Source organism: Falco rusticolus, chromosome W (assembly GCF_015220075.1).
Source record: "Falco rusticolus isolate bFalRus1 chromosome W, bFalRus1.pri, whole genome shotgun sequence".
NCBI classification, from domain to species: domain Eukaryota; kingdom Metazoa; phylum Chordata; class Aves; order Falconiformes; family Falconidae; genus Falco; species Falco rusticolus.
The window spans coordinates 13,845,464-13,859,115 of NC_051209.1; the positions used below are offsets into that span (position 1 = coordinate 13,845,464).

At 42.8% G+C, this 13,652-nt stretch overlaps 1 protein-coding gene across 2 annotated transcripts; it reads left to right on the top strand.

Annotated features, from left to right (window-relative positions):
- The first annotated feature begins 6,477 nt into the window (after positions 1-6,477).
- On the top strand, positions 6,478-12,994 carry LOC119140629 (follistatin-like). 2 transcript variants are annotated; one of them, XM_037372123.1, is made up of 6 exons: positions 6,478-6,699; positions 8,594-8,785; positions 9,184-9,402; positions 9,765-9,989; positions 11,004-11,234; positions 11,689-12,994. In XM_037372123.1, coding segments are annotated over exons 1-6 (951 nt in total). In that variant the 5' UTR covers positions 6,478-6,617; the 3' UTR covers positions 11,691-12,994. The 2 variants fall into 2 exon arrangements, with proteins under 2 accessions (XP_037228020.1, XP_037228019.1); XM_037372122.1 differs by having other exon boundaries at positions 11,932-12,994.
- The last annotated feature ends 658 nt before the right edge of the window (positions 12,995-13,652 follow it).

Sequence of the window (13,652 nt, forward strand, 5' to 3'; positions counted from 1 at the left end):
CAAAAGAAAGCATAAATGACCCTGGGCTCTTCTTCCTTCCCATACTATTAGCTAATATTTGTAGTCATATTTATTCCATAAAAGCCTGACTTCAAAATAAGACTTTAGGAGGTCCACTGATACCACTATTTTGCACTGCACTAAGAGAAGTCTACAGAGTTACTTGCAGTGCTGTTTACTTAATACTTAGCATAATAACTTTAGTTTTTACTAAAAATTCTTTTTGGAAATTGACTATTGTTTATGTGATAGCAGAAATGTCCTTTTTAATGGACTAAAAAGAAAATTTTGATGACCTCTGAATTTTTCATACATCTGATGCTGTAGCAGATCTTGAAATAAAAATGTTTTAGCACTAAGTGCTTTTTATAAATATATTTTATTACAAAAGAAAAATTTGAAAGAATCAGGATAATAATGAGATACTCCTTTTTTGCTCATAAAAATAAAGCAGCTCATCACAACTGGGAAAAAAGCTTTTCTTTGCTTCCATCATAGCTATGACCTTAACTTCTCCAAAATGTTTTGTCACAATTAGTCTGGTTTAGATCATTATTTTTTTCTGGGGGCTCTAATTCATTTCTTTCCTCACATGCTATATATTCACCAATATGTGCAACACTACTAGAAGATGACATTTGGAGTTTATCACATATGCTGTGTAGGATAATTTTGATAATGTCCCAGTAAGCTGATACTGACTAAACAGCAATCTAAAATCCATTTGGTTCCATTAATATCTAAAAGTAAACAATTACAACTGATCTGCTTCCTTGATGGGCAATAAAGTAAATACAAACCTCACAATAAGAAGTTAATGATCTGTTCCTAACAAGGCTGTAACTTTGACATACTCAAGCACCTACTTTGTCTAGAAACAAGATCCATTATGTCACCAGATACATGCACTGAGCTGGAATTTGTCCATTTGTTACCCTTTTTGCCATGCTATGTTGAGCTTGTCACAGTTGGCTATGGGTATCACTCTTAACATTGATTTTTATTCAATTTAAGCTCCAGTCCAGGATCTACAGTCAAATTAAGCCTTTTTTGAATTAGAAAATTATGTGACTCCACATATCCAATGATTCAGATATGCTCTCTGCATTAACTTTAATAGAATCAAACAAGAAGAAAAATAAAGTAATAGAAAAAATTAATTGATTTTTTTGCAGTAGTTATTTACAGACTACATCCGTCCTCTCTTTAATCTTGGGTTTAGTCTCCAATCCTGTTCTAGCTGCAACTGATTGCCAACTGACACCTTTTGAAGTCTGCCACACAAAATATTCCAGACCTTAAAAGTACAATAACTACACATAACCCCACCATTCCTAAAGCACCATGCTCTTCATCTATAATTTTAATTTAAAAATATGAAATTATATCACCAAGTGTGACATAGCTTCGCTTGGCAGAGTTGTGGAAGTAGAAAAAGCTATTTGCCAGTCAGGGAGCTGGGAAGAGCCATTCTGCACTTAGCACGTGACTTAAGACAGCCAAAGGTTAGCTTAATGCTGCCCAAGCTGAAATGGCCTTCCAGGGGCTGTTCTATCTGACAACTTTGCTCTTTCCATGCTCCCTCCTGCTATACCACTTCTTAAGCCTTCACATGGAAATGGGTTGTCTGGAGCTGGTGGTGCTGCCTTTCTGGCATTTAGACATTCCTTTTAAACAGTAGCATGCTAAATAGATGTTTTGAGCAGGTTTTCAGCAATAAACACATTTTTTTTTCAGTTTTCAAAATTTCATTTAGAATAAATGTCAGAGTTCCTGCTGCTATTGACAACATTGCAGTCCCAATAGGGGGAGAGTCTTTTTTCTGCCCTAGAAATTCCATGGTCTGGCTGTGTTTCTAGTTGTTTTCTGTTTGCTGAAATTATACATAAAAGTATCTGATCAATAGATCAGATCGGTAAAGCAATAGATCAGTATACTTCTTTATCATTTTTTATTTAACTTCCTCAGATAATGGTTTTAATGTTTTCATTACAATTTTTTCCACTACTATTTTCCACTGGAATTTTTTACCTTTGTCCAGGTTTTAAATAACCTGGAAAGCTTTTGTTTATCAACCTGCTTTTATTCCACTAGGTGCATTAAAATTCGTCTTACCACATCACATCCTGTTTGCAATGGACACTAAATAATAAGGCCTGCTGCACTTCCTCAGTGCTGGTTCTTGGTATTGCCAACACAAGAGAAGAAAATGTCTTTGGACTGTCAAAGACGGCTTGTTAGGTAAAGTATCCACCAAACTGCAGAGCGATACACAATTCTGTTATTACTCCCAGAATCACCAATAAAAGGTAGGAAAGGGGTCAATTTGACTCATACCACATATATGTTGATTTTATCTGATCTAAATTGTGAAGACCACCTGTCTACATGCCGTTTCTATGGTCTGAACAAAGCCACAAGCACACAGAGTTGCTAAACCTCCATGGGCTACCAGAAACTTTCCATGTTTAAGATCAGAGTACTCACAGTCACGCTGTCCTCCTGTTCTTCCCATGAACCACAATGAATCAGGCTAAACGTTGAGGGTGCCCTCCAGACAGTCTGAGCATCTATCATAGGGTGGATTATTAAAACTGCAAATTGCTCGCCTACAAGAGGACTGCTTGACCATGCTCAATTCCTTCCATCCACCGAACCACAGGGAGAAGTTTCAAATAGTGTACCTGTTTCCAGCTGTTTTGGTCAAAGGTGATGACAGGTTTTCAGATGTAACTTGCCAAATATCTACTGATGATCAAACTCACATTCCCTTTGCAATTTTTTCCAGTGGTATTTAGTAGGTAAAAACCCTACTACCTCTTGATTCAATCCATTGTCCACTACCTGAAAATAAACATCAACTTTTAGGTCAACTTAAAAAAACCCCACAAAACTATTCAATATACTTGTATTCATCTAGTAAGCACAACACTTACCAATAGCATACAATATAAGTTCTATGTTTAACAGTTTCACTTATGTGTAGGAATAATTTCAGTGTAATAGCACACATATACACTACCTGAAGAACATAATATTAGAATCCAGTTAATACATTTTGGAGCTTAGTTTTATCAGGAATTGGTTTTGCTTGTTTTTCATTAAAAATTCTTGGCCAAATCAAGAAATGAACCTTTTTAATCCAAGATTTTATGCTACTCTATGCTGAGAAACAGCACGTGAAATTTCTAAAACAGAAAAGGCTGTTGAAGGCTTGAATTGCCCTATACGGGGGGGGGGGGGGGGGGGGGGGGGGGGGGAAGCAAGCTTATAAAATAGAACAATGCAGTGGTGCTCAGAAAAATCCTTAAATCTGATACCTAAGATGTGAAAGAGAGGAACCTCTGTAAAAGTGCGGTTTTCCAGAAACAGGCCCTTCTTTTTGTGATAATCAGGACAATTAGGTGAGCATAAAGGAAGCTCACAATTTTTCTCTACTACCAGAAGAGGACATTCTACCTTTGAGTACTTGCTCTGTGGGAGAAGCCAGTTGTATGAGAAACCACATTGGATGATACATGCAATATTCCCCATATGTATGTTAATAGCACATGTCACACAAAGTTACACTTGGGGATTATTTTTCCTCCTGCTCAGTATTTTGCTGCAATTTTCCTCAGAGACCAGTCACTTAATATTTTGGATTATGGAGCCTGTTGTAGCTAGAGCTATATTAGAGAGAGGACAAAGATGCACATTTTACATACATTGAGAGCTAAATCTGAACTTTTCTGAAAGTTTGAGATGTTAGTATATATGGTTTTTTTTAAAAGGTTTTAATATTCCAAGATCAGGGCCACCTGCTAACATTGAATTCACATCCAAAAACATATTAAAATGCATATACTTCTTGGCAGAAAGAAGTTTTAAAACCTGTGAGGCTGAGAACACTTTTTGTGTTCTGCCTAACAATCAGTTACAGATCAAGTCTATTGTTTTTGAGGTAATTTAAATGTGATTGTTGGCAAAGCAGAAAGGGGTGGGGGAGTTGTACAGGGAGGCACACAGTGAGAAAGAAGAAAGCATTTTTGATTATACACTATATCCCTGGCATGTTGTTACACACAAACTCAATATTTAGCATTAAAAAAAGAAAAAAAAAACAACAATAAAAGAAACAGCAGCTGTTTCTATGTGATGTCAAGAGAACAGGTGTGATACAAGTCTCCATACCAGTGCAATCATATTGATCTCCTGATGATATACACATGAAGCACACGTGCAAACATTATCAACCCATCTGGTATCTCATTTCTAGGATACGGCCTGAAAATGCTTCTCTATAATTGAAAATATTACCAGGATAAACACCGTATTGGCCAATTATTAAAAAACACAAACAAACGGTGGGGGGAAGAGAGAGAGGGGAAAAAAAAAAAAAGAAAAGGTGAGCCTGCCCCTGCAGCACACCCTGGTATCAAGGGTGGATGGTGCCTCCTCGCTCGGGAGCGGCCGGGGCAGCTGCCTGTGCTCCCTCCGCTGCCGCCGGGACCTCTCTGGGCCATCCACGCTTGGGTGAGAAGCGGTTCGGCCCCGGCGCTGTCCCCGGATGAAGGCAAGCTGCTTCAGGAGGTGTGAGGCGGTGGTGCGACGCTGCACACGGCCGTGGTCGGGAGCCCCGCGGGGAGAGTCAGAGGGGGACACGGGAGAGGAGCAGTCAGAGCATCCAGGTCTCTGACCCCCATGCTTCGGAGGATGTCCACGCCGTTTCCTACGCGTCCCGCGACGGGCCAGGCCGAGACGAGCTCGCTGCCCCCATAGCCGGCAGGGGCTCCCCCACGCCTCCTAGCTGATTGGTGTCCGGGGGGAGGGTGAGAGGGAACCGGCCCCTGGGAGCACCTTGCACCTAGGATACGTCCCCTCCAGGAGGAGGGGCAGCTTTTGAAACCGTCCCTTTATTTGCGTTTTGCTATTAATTGCCTATAGAGGGCACTAAGCAACCCTGCATTAATGCTGCTCTGTCGAGCGCGGAGGGAGAGGCAAGGGAAGACATCCATTTGGGAAAAGATTAAAACGGATGTGGAGTCTCGGAGCTTCTGAAGTGCTCAAAATGCCCGGGCGCTGCTCAGGACGATGATCATAATAATAACAAAACAAAACAAATGCAGCGAGGTCAATAATTTACCAGTCTGCTCCTTAATGCGTGTGACCGCAGGTGGTACCGAGGGACATTGTGGTTCATGCCCACTTTCAAAGCAGGACCAGGGCCCGGTCTGAGGCACCCAAACAACTGTCTTCTAATATTATCACGGCTGTATTTCTGGATCTATTATAGTCTGTCCAGACAGAACCCATTGTAATGGGATCTTTTATTAAAAGATTAACACTATCTCCTGCAGTTGGTGGAAAAATATCTGTTATCACTAAGTTATTTGCAGTTGTGGGGAGGAGGTGGGCAGGAGGAGTAGCCGGAGGGCGGGAGCAGGGAGGAGGGGTGTGGAGAGGGCCGGGCGGAAGGCGCAAGCGGCCGCGGCGCACCGGTCCCTGACACGGCACTGTCCGGGCATTCCTGTCTGCATACTTCGCAGTCTGTTCTGCTTTGGTGGCTCAAAAAAGCGAAAGAATCTAAGTTTAAAAGGCAGCTTTTCAATAAAGAATACAATTTTCGTTTAAGGAAATTGTTTTGTATAAAAGGAAATATCACCTACTCAGTTTCATTTACCAGTGCCAAAAAAGACACCGCCAACTTTTCTAAGGGGAGAATAATGCCAGACTGTGCTTAATAAACTAGTACTCTAGAAGTTCATTATCGATGTTGCAATCTTTTCTATTTCTGAAAGACCGCCTACGTCGCCCCCAGTCCCATCTCATCCTCCCGGGCTCCCAGTGAAAAGGCTGTCACTTGGACACAGCCCTAGGTATTAAACTTTTATTTGGTTCTTTGTTTGTTTGGGGTTGGTCGGTTGGGGTTTGGAGTTTTTTTGGGCCGAGTGAGCTGTGTGCGCTCCAGCCGCCTCCTGCCCATCGGACGCGCGAGGAGTGGGATTTATTATTAGCAGCGACTTCTCGCGGGGACGGCAGCACCCCGCGGCCGCGGAGCCGACCCTGGGCGGGCAGACGCAGCTCCGCGCCCCAGCAGCCTCCGCACCTCCGCGCACTCGCCCGCGCCGTAGGGGTACAGGGGCACCCCTCGCGCGGCGGCGACCCCCGCGAATAGCCTGGCCTCGCGGCGCAGTCGCAGCCCGCCGCGCGCTTCCCAGCTTGCGCGGGCGCGGCCAGCTCTGCGGCCGCCGCGTTTTGCGGCTGCTTCCCGCTGCTGCACCAATAGCTCCGGCGTCTCCGCCGCGCAGGGCTGGCGTGGGGCTGCGCGAGTGCGCGCCTGTGAGTGCGTGCACTTAGAACAGATAATTGGAGAGGGTTTCCAGAAGGTGGAAAATGTCACCTGATTCACACTGAACTTTTTAAATCTCCCCACCCCCGAGCAGACACACACACACATTAGGAGACCGCCCACCGCAGACAGCTAAAACACCCGTATAGATTTAAAGAGAGACTGCATTCACAGCCTGACGTTCATTCAATAGAGCGATCATAAGGAGGCTGGCTAGTGCTCGCTCCCTCTCCCTACTCCCCCTCACGCTGTTTCTGTGTCTCTCTCACTCCCTGCTATACTGAGGATGTTAAATCAGAGAATCCACCCGGGCATGCTCTTACTCCTGATGTTTCTGTGCCACTTCATGGAAGATCACACAGTGCGGGGTAAGACCAGACTGTTTATTCGCAGATATTTTTCTTTATTATTACTATTGTTCTGTCTTTCGGGCACGGTTTAGTTTGCTTGCAGTGTTAAACGCTTCTCTTCAAGGTCCAACAGGACAGAAGTTAATGTGGGCATGGGATTGCTCTGTACCGAGGTACAGAGGTGTCATTTAGATTCCTTTTTGATCGGATCTTTGCACTGTTCTGCATAGGCACAGAGGACAGATGAGGATGTTTCTTGTTATTTATTGTTATTATGCAGCATGAATGAAGAGCAGCATTGCGAGGGAACTTTCCCAGTCTCGGCTCCCGAACGAGTGCTCAAAGTCTGTTGGTATTTTATCTCAGATTATCTCACCTGCCTGACCGAAGGAAGGAGAGGTGATGATGGGGAGCCCCACAATTACAACTGGCATCTTTAGAAACCAATAAGTGGTCATTTTCCAAACATTCCTTTAATATTGGGATTTCCACCCCACCCCTTTTTTTTTTTTTGTGAATAAATATTACTGTGTTGTAAACTCTCCTGCATTGAAGAATGTGCTTAAATAAGTTGGGTGTTTTTTTCCATGGGAAAAAACCAAACTCGAATCTGATATTGACAACTCTTAAGAGCCCTCTTTTGACACAAGGAAATATTGATTTTTAGGTTTGGGGCTTTTTTCCCTTATCCTGACGATGTTCCAACCACAACCTGGATGTCTTACCATTGCTTGTTCTATCATTGTTTTTTCTTTTTTTTTTTTTTTTTCATTCCCTCCCCCCAGAGTTAGAGCATAAGTTAAGCTAATGTAGCTAACTGTAAGATGCAATTATTTTTTTTTAAGGGCGTTTGTTCACTTATTTCTAAGGAGGGGGGCAATCTTCCCCCGTGCCCAGCGACATCTTGGCTGGCCGATCCTGACCCCTCACTGCAGTACATTCCTATCGGAGTAAGGATCAAGCCCTGGCTGGATTAGCACCAGAATCAATTGGTATTGAGTTGCTGGAGAAGCTACATTGGTTATTCACGAGAGACTCATCCCAACCAGAACTATCCAGCTAAAAAGGGAGGAAGGGGTTGCTTGGACTAATGTTCTTGGCTTGACTCCACAAATAACAGGGATACTAGTTAAAAAAAAAAAAAAAAAAAAGGCAAAAAAACCCCAAACAACCTCAGTCTATCCGGTTTAAAGGACAGTGTACTTTCCTCTGAAATGCTTTTAGGAGAGACGGCAACTATAACTTTTCCAGCTTGATCGATTTTAAAACTCTGTAGCGACCTCCTACTCTATGTGCCCTTGTATTTTGTGCACTTTAATCACTTTTTTTTTTTTTTGAGCTCTGCTAACATATTAGTAAAGGAATGACATTTGTTAATAGAAGCAGCAAAATGTGGAGATTTCAAAAGACTTCGCTAACAGCAAATGTTCCCAATTCGTGCAGATTGCAAAATGGGTTGGGACTGATACTGTGCGGCACTAAAACAATGCTGCTGTGCAGCCTCAGTGAGGAGGAGAGGGCAGGGGGAGGAGGAAGGAATTTGTAAGCGCGAGTTTCTTTTTATTCCCTTTTAAACGCACATCCTTTCCAAGCCTTTGTTATGTGCTGGCAGTGCTCTTTCTGCTCTACATATGGAATAAATACCTCCGAAAACCTCCTCGTCCTGTTTTGATCGGGTGTTTTCTTTCTTTCTGTTTTTTTTTGGGGGGCTTTGGGTTTAGTTGTTTGGGATTTTTTTTTTAACTGCGTTCCCAAATGGGCTGGAGTAACTGCGGGTTATGAAATGGGACAAATAAAAGTAAACAGTCTAGTAAAAGTCATTGCACGGCGCACGTGTTGTGTCTGGGTCACTGGTGTCTGGCTGCCGCTGATCCGGCTGGGTGTCGTCTCCCCCTCCCCCCTCCCCCCGCAGCTGGGAACTGCTGGCTCCGGCAGGCGCGAGACGGCCGCTGCCAGGTCCTCTACAAAACCGACCTCAGCAAGGAGGAGTGCTGCAAGACCGGCCGCCTGACAACTTCGTGGACGGAAGAGGACGTCAACGACAATACGCTTTTTAAGTGGATGATTTTTAATGGGGGAGCCCCAAACTGCATCCCGTGCAAAGGTGAGAGGGATGCTGGTGAGCTGTTTCTTGCTGAGGAGCGGTTCAGACAGGGACTGGGCTGAGGGAGGAGGAGTGGGGAAGGAGCTAGAGGGGGGCAGAGGGGTCCTCCTGCATCCTTCCTCGGTGGGGCTTTGAGGGGCATCTCGTAGCAGCCCCGGGATCAGTGAGGGGACCCCCATTTCTTCTCGGCCACCATGCACATTGCGGGGAGGAAGGGAGCGACCTCCTTTCCCACTGGCGGGGGAAATTTCCTTCGAGTGGTGTTTCCTGGAGGAGGGGGAAAGGTCTTTTCTCTTTATGCCCAGGGGTCATGCTGCAGTGTCTTTCTTTAAGCAGTTTTGACACCAGTTCTGTTCTGCACACTCGGTGCTAAAGTGGTGCCTCTTTCCTTCCACCAGAAACGTGTGAGAACGTGGACTGTGGACCCGGGAAGAAATGTAAAATGAACAAGAAGAACAAACCTCGGTGTGTTTGTGCTCCGGATTGCTCTAATATCACTTGGAAGGGCCCCGTGTGTGGCTTAGATGGGAAAACCTACAGGAACGAGTGTGCCCTTCTCAAAGCCAGATGTAAAGAACAGCCCGAACTTGAAGTCCAGTATCAGGGCAAATGCAAAAGTAGGTTTGCAAATCTAATCCAATCTCCCTCAAATGCCAAAGGGTGTGTGAGTGAAGGGAGGAGGAGCTGTTGGACATACTTCCCCACAGGAACCAGAGTGACATTCCAAATGCTGGGAGACAGTAACCAAACCACACTCAACAAGCAAGGACATGGCTGGATTGAGAGTTCCCCATAGTCTAGCAGCACTTGTGTCCTACCAGCTACCCTGAGATGGGAAGGTTTCCTCCAGTGGCCCTTAAATGAGGAGAGCTGCTGAAAGCTTTTATCCAATCATTTGTTTCATTGTGTCACCCATTCACTCCTTGCTGGAGCTCTGGGATCTCCTATTAACCATTGTGTGTTTCTGTCTTTATTTCAGAGACCTGTAGGGATGTTTTATGCCCAGGAAGCTCCACATGTGTGGTTGATCAAACTAATAATGCCTACTGCGTGACATGTAATCGAATTTGCCCAGAGTCCACCTCCCCTGAACAGTATCTCTGCGGGAATGATGGCATAACTTACTCCAGCGCCTGCCACCTGAGGAAAGCTACCTGCCTACTGGGCAGATCCATTGGATTAGCCTATGAAGGAAAATGCATCAGTAGGTATCTTGGTCAGAGGGGTAAGTGTGGGGGGAGCTTCCTTGATCAGCTGTTTCAGAATATTGTGTGTGGAATTGTATGGATGTAATGAGCATTGGGGAGGAGGACAAACTTCCACTAGCCTGGATTTGTGCTCCCCTCCAGGAAAAGGAGAGCCAGGGTGAGCTTTGCCTCAGAAAAGATTGCAAAAGGGGTGAGGGAGTAGAGGGCCTGATCCTGCTTCTCTTGCAGACATTAGTATCCAAGGGGAAGTACCCACCATTAAATAGATGATGACATGGTTTCAGCGTAACAAGGTCTCAATATTCAGTGGATCTGGATTCCTGGAAACAATTGTCTTCAAGTGGTCTTGGCAAAGCTTGCATTAACTCAATTGGAAACATCTGATAATTTTTTTCTCTTTAAAAATATTGCAGAGTTTGGAGGCAGTTTGTGGGTGAAGATAGGAAAATAATCTCTGTGCATCCTGACATTTTGTATCGTGATTTCCAGAAATGAGTGATAGTGAAGCATGTTACCAAGAAAGCACCTTCAGGGCAGCCTCTGCTCCCCAAAACTACTGGGGGGATTCAGGGGAGTCCCAGGCTGCTTTTAGTTGGCATAGGTTGAGGTAAATTCCCTTTCCAGTCTTGCAGACAACTACTTTATGTGGGTTAGTTTAAAAATAATTTATTTAGAAATGCTGAATGTGTTGGCAAATTCTGCACTTGCTGCTAATTTGGGGAGTGGAATTTCCACTGACATCAAACAGAGCAGGAAGGTCATGTACAATTGGCAAATGTAATTCTGTATTCCCAGGGCCAGGCTCTGCTGGCACAGCTGTCTTTCCTCCCCCACATATAGACAGGCAATGGTGTCCAAGGGACTAATTGCTTTAGTAAAATCAGCAAGTATCATCACATCTACTGCATCTGAGTTTTGTCTATTCACACAATTCATTGGGGGAAAGGGAGTTTGGGGTTGTTTGTTGCTTTTCTTTTCCCTTACCTCTAGTATCCTGTGTACATTTTTAGAAGCCAAATCCTGTGAAGACATTCAGTGCAGTGCTGGGAAGAAATGCTTGTGGGATTTTAAGATTGGCAGAGGTCGGTGTGCCCTCTGTGATGAGCCATGCCCTGAAAGCAAGTCAGATGAGGCAGTCTGTGCCAGTGATAACACAACTTATCCAAGCGAGTGTGCCATGAAAAAGGCAGCCTGTTACATGGGTGTGCTTCTAGAAGTAAAGCACTCTGGATCTTGCAACTGTAAGTGAGATTTTTAACTCTGAAGGCAATCCCTAGGTAATGAAGACATACCTTTAAACATAAGATTGATTTAGAGATTTGAGATACGGTACAGGTGCCATATAAGTATGTATCTATCATGCACACACTGGTTACTGATCAGATGCAATAGATCTCCAACAACCAGCTGGCTTTTAAGTTGGGATTTTGGGGCTATTCTGAGGACAAGTCATTTTGTCAGAAAAGGGTTGCCCTAGGAGTGTAATTCTAGAGATTTTTTTCCTAATTTTTCTGCTCTTGTGTGCTTTGCTGATTGCTTTATTAGCAACCGGATAAACTCTAACTGTGTCCAAAAGAACAAGCTTAATGGTAGCACATGGGCATCTGGTTTAGCACAGTTGCCTCTACTAACTCTGAATGAAGGACACAAAGGAGTTAAACCTAGAACACAAGAGCACTTTTTATTTGATTTCAGGAATCTGCCAATAAAACCTGAGCCATTGATTCTTCAGAACTTTCTGCAGTTATGACTTCATAGATTATGTATAAAAACCCTTATTGCATAACAGCAGATACCAAAGAGCATCTCACTACAAGTCGCATAAAATGCAACGCTGTATTATGGCTATTCAGAGGGCTTTGAAAACATGCACTGAGCTGCTTCTGAGCTGTTGTTGTCCTTATTTAAACAACAGCTCCCCTGTATTCCCCCATCTAGCCATTAATGAAGACCCAGAGGAAGAAGAGGAAGATGAAGACCAGGACTACAGCTTTCCTATATCTTCCATTCTAGAGTGGTAAAACCTCTGTCACTATTGGAACAGCCATTGGGCGCAAAATCAATGTCCATACTGTAAATGTGTATGCTTATTTATTTTGGGGAGAAAAAAGTATACATATAGTTGAATCTGGTAGGCATTTATTTATACTGTGTCATGTTTTATAATTTATACATAAAATGTCTGGTTGACTGTACACCTTGTTTTTTTGAATAAAATTATTCGTTTAGGGGAAGAGCAGTGTTATTTATTGTGAGGTCTTTTGCTTGTAAAACTAAGCTTTTCTTTTTTCTTGAAAACTATAAAGGTCCATTCCTTAGAGCTTACCCACATGATCTCATTTCTTTGTTTCACCGATGTTAACTCTCTTCCATTTTAACAAACTTGCATGTCAGTTTCTGTTAAGTTTATTTATTGGATTTTCTGATTGCAGGGGTGCAAAAAAGATCCCTCTGGGTTTTGTTTACAAGGAATCTTGACTGACCAAAAGGTGTTGTAACTGACTTAAATGTACTTCCCCAGGGTGCAGTGAGGTAATCTTTAAGGAAACTTCTCCCACTTCACTTTTCTCTACTTTTGATCACATCGTGTACTGAAGCAATCTCAACGTGCTGTTCATATATACTGTACTATAGACATTCCAGGCTCAAAGAAACCAGATTATGATGGTTGTTAATAGCTACAGGGATAACTGTAATAAGAATAAAGGGTTTATTTTATTTTTATTGTGTGGTTGTTGGGGTTTTTTTGTAACCTGTGTAAATGTTTTGTCAGGTGTTTCCTTTAAGATGGTCTTGCAGTACCACTTTCAAAGTTTTATTTTCCCAATCAGTGTGTTACTAAAAGTTATATCAAAGCTTTATCAGTTCAAGCTTCTTGCTTTTCATAATTCTTTTTTTCTGATGTAATTTTATATTTTCAAACATGGTGAGTTAAATATAAATTAATTTAGATATATAGTTTTGTACTTTTCTACCATGTAAATGTGCAATGTATATAAAAAGTTATAATGTGTATTTCTAAATAAATAATGAGTGAAAAAATAAAAAATGGAGTTTTCCCTAGAAGCAGTCCTCAGGTTTTGGTTCTAAAGGGTTCTGGCCCTCTGGTGCAGAGAATACATACTGGTGGTTATGGGAAAGGAGGCTTGTGCATGATGTAACAGCAAAACACACTGGTTAAAGCCAAGGCTTTCAGCTGACATTGATTCAAGAACCCCTTTTTTTTCAGACAGGAGCAATGTCTCCAGTTCATTGGTTATTATTTAATTTTAAAACCTAGTACAGTGGTAGAGGAGAAGAGATTTGGTATTTTTGTTTCCCTCCCTATCCTCTAAATAAAAAGTCTGTAATTTCTTGGACATACTTAATTTTCATATTTTTAGGAGGTTTTGAACATGCATTTGAATTTTTGCTAAGCTTCAGATCCATGTTACTGGGGTTGAAGTTGTATCACCATCTTAGATGACCGATAGAAAAAGCAAATCATGTCCTAGTTGCCTAAATGCATGATGTGTAGCAATTAGCACAAAACACCAAAAAAAAGCCCAAACAAAACCCCAAACCATCAAAGAATACATTATCACTTGGAATTATTTGCCCCCAAAAGGAAGGTTAATTCAGAAATTCTTTTTGATGCACCAATATTCAGACTGGATGCA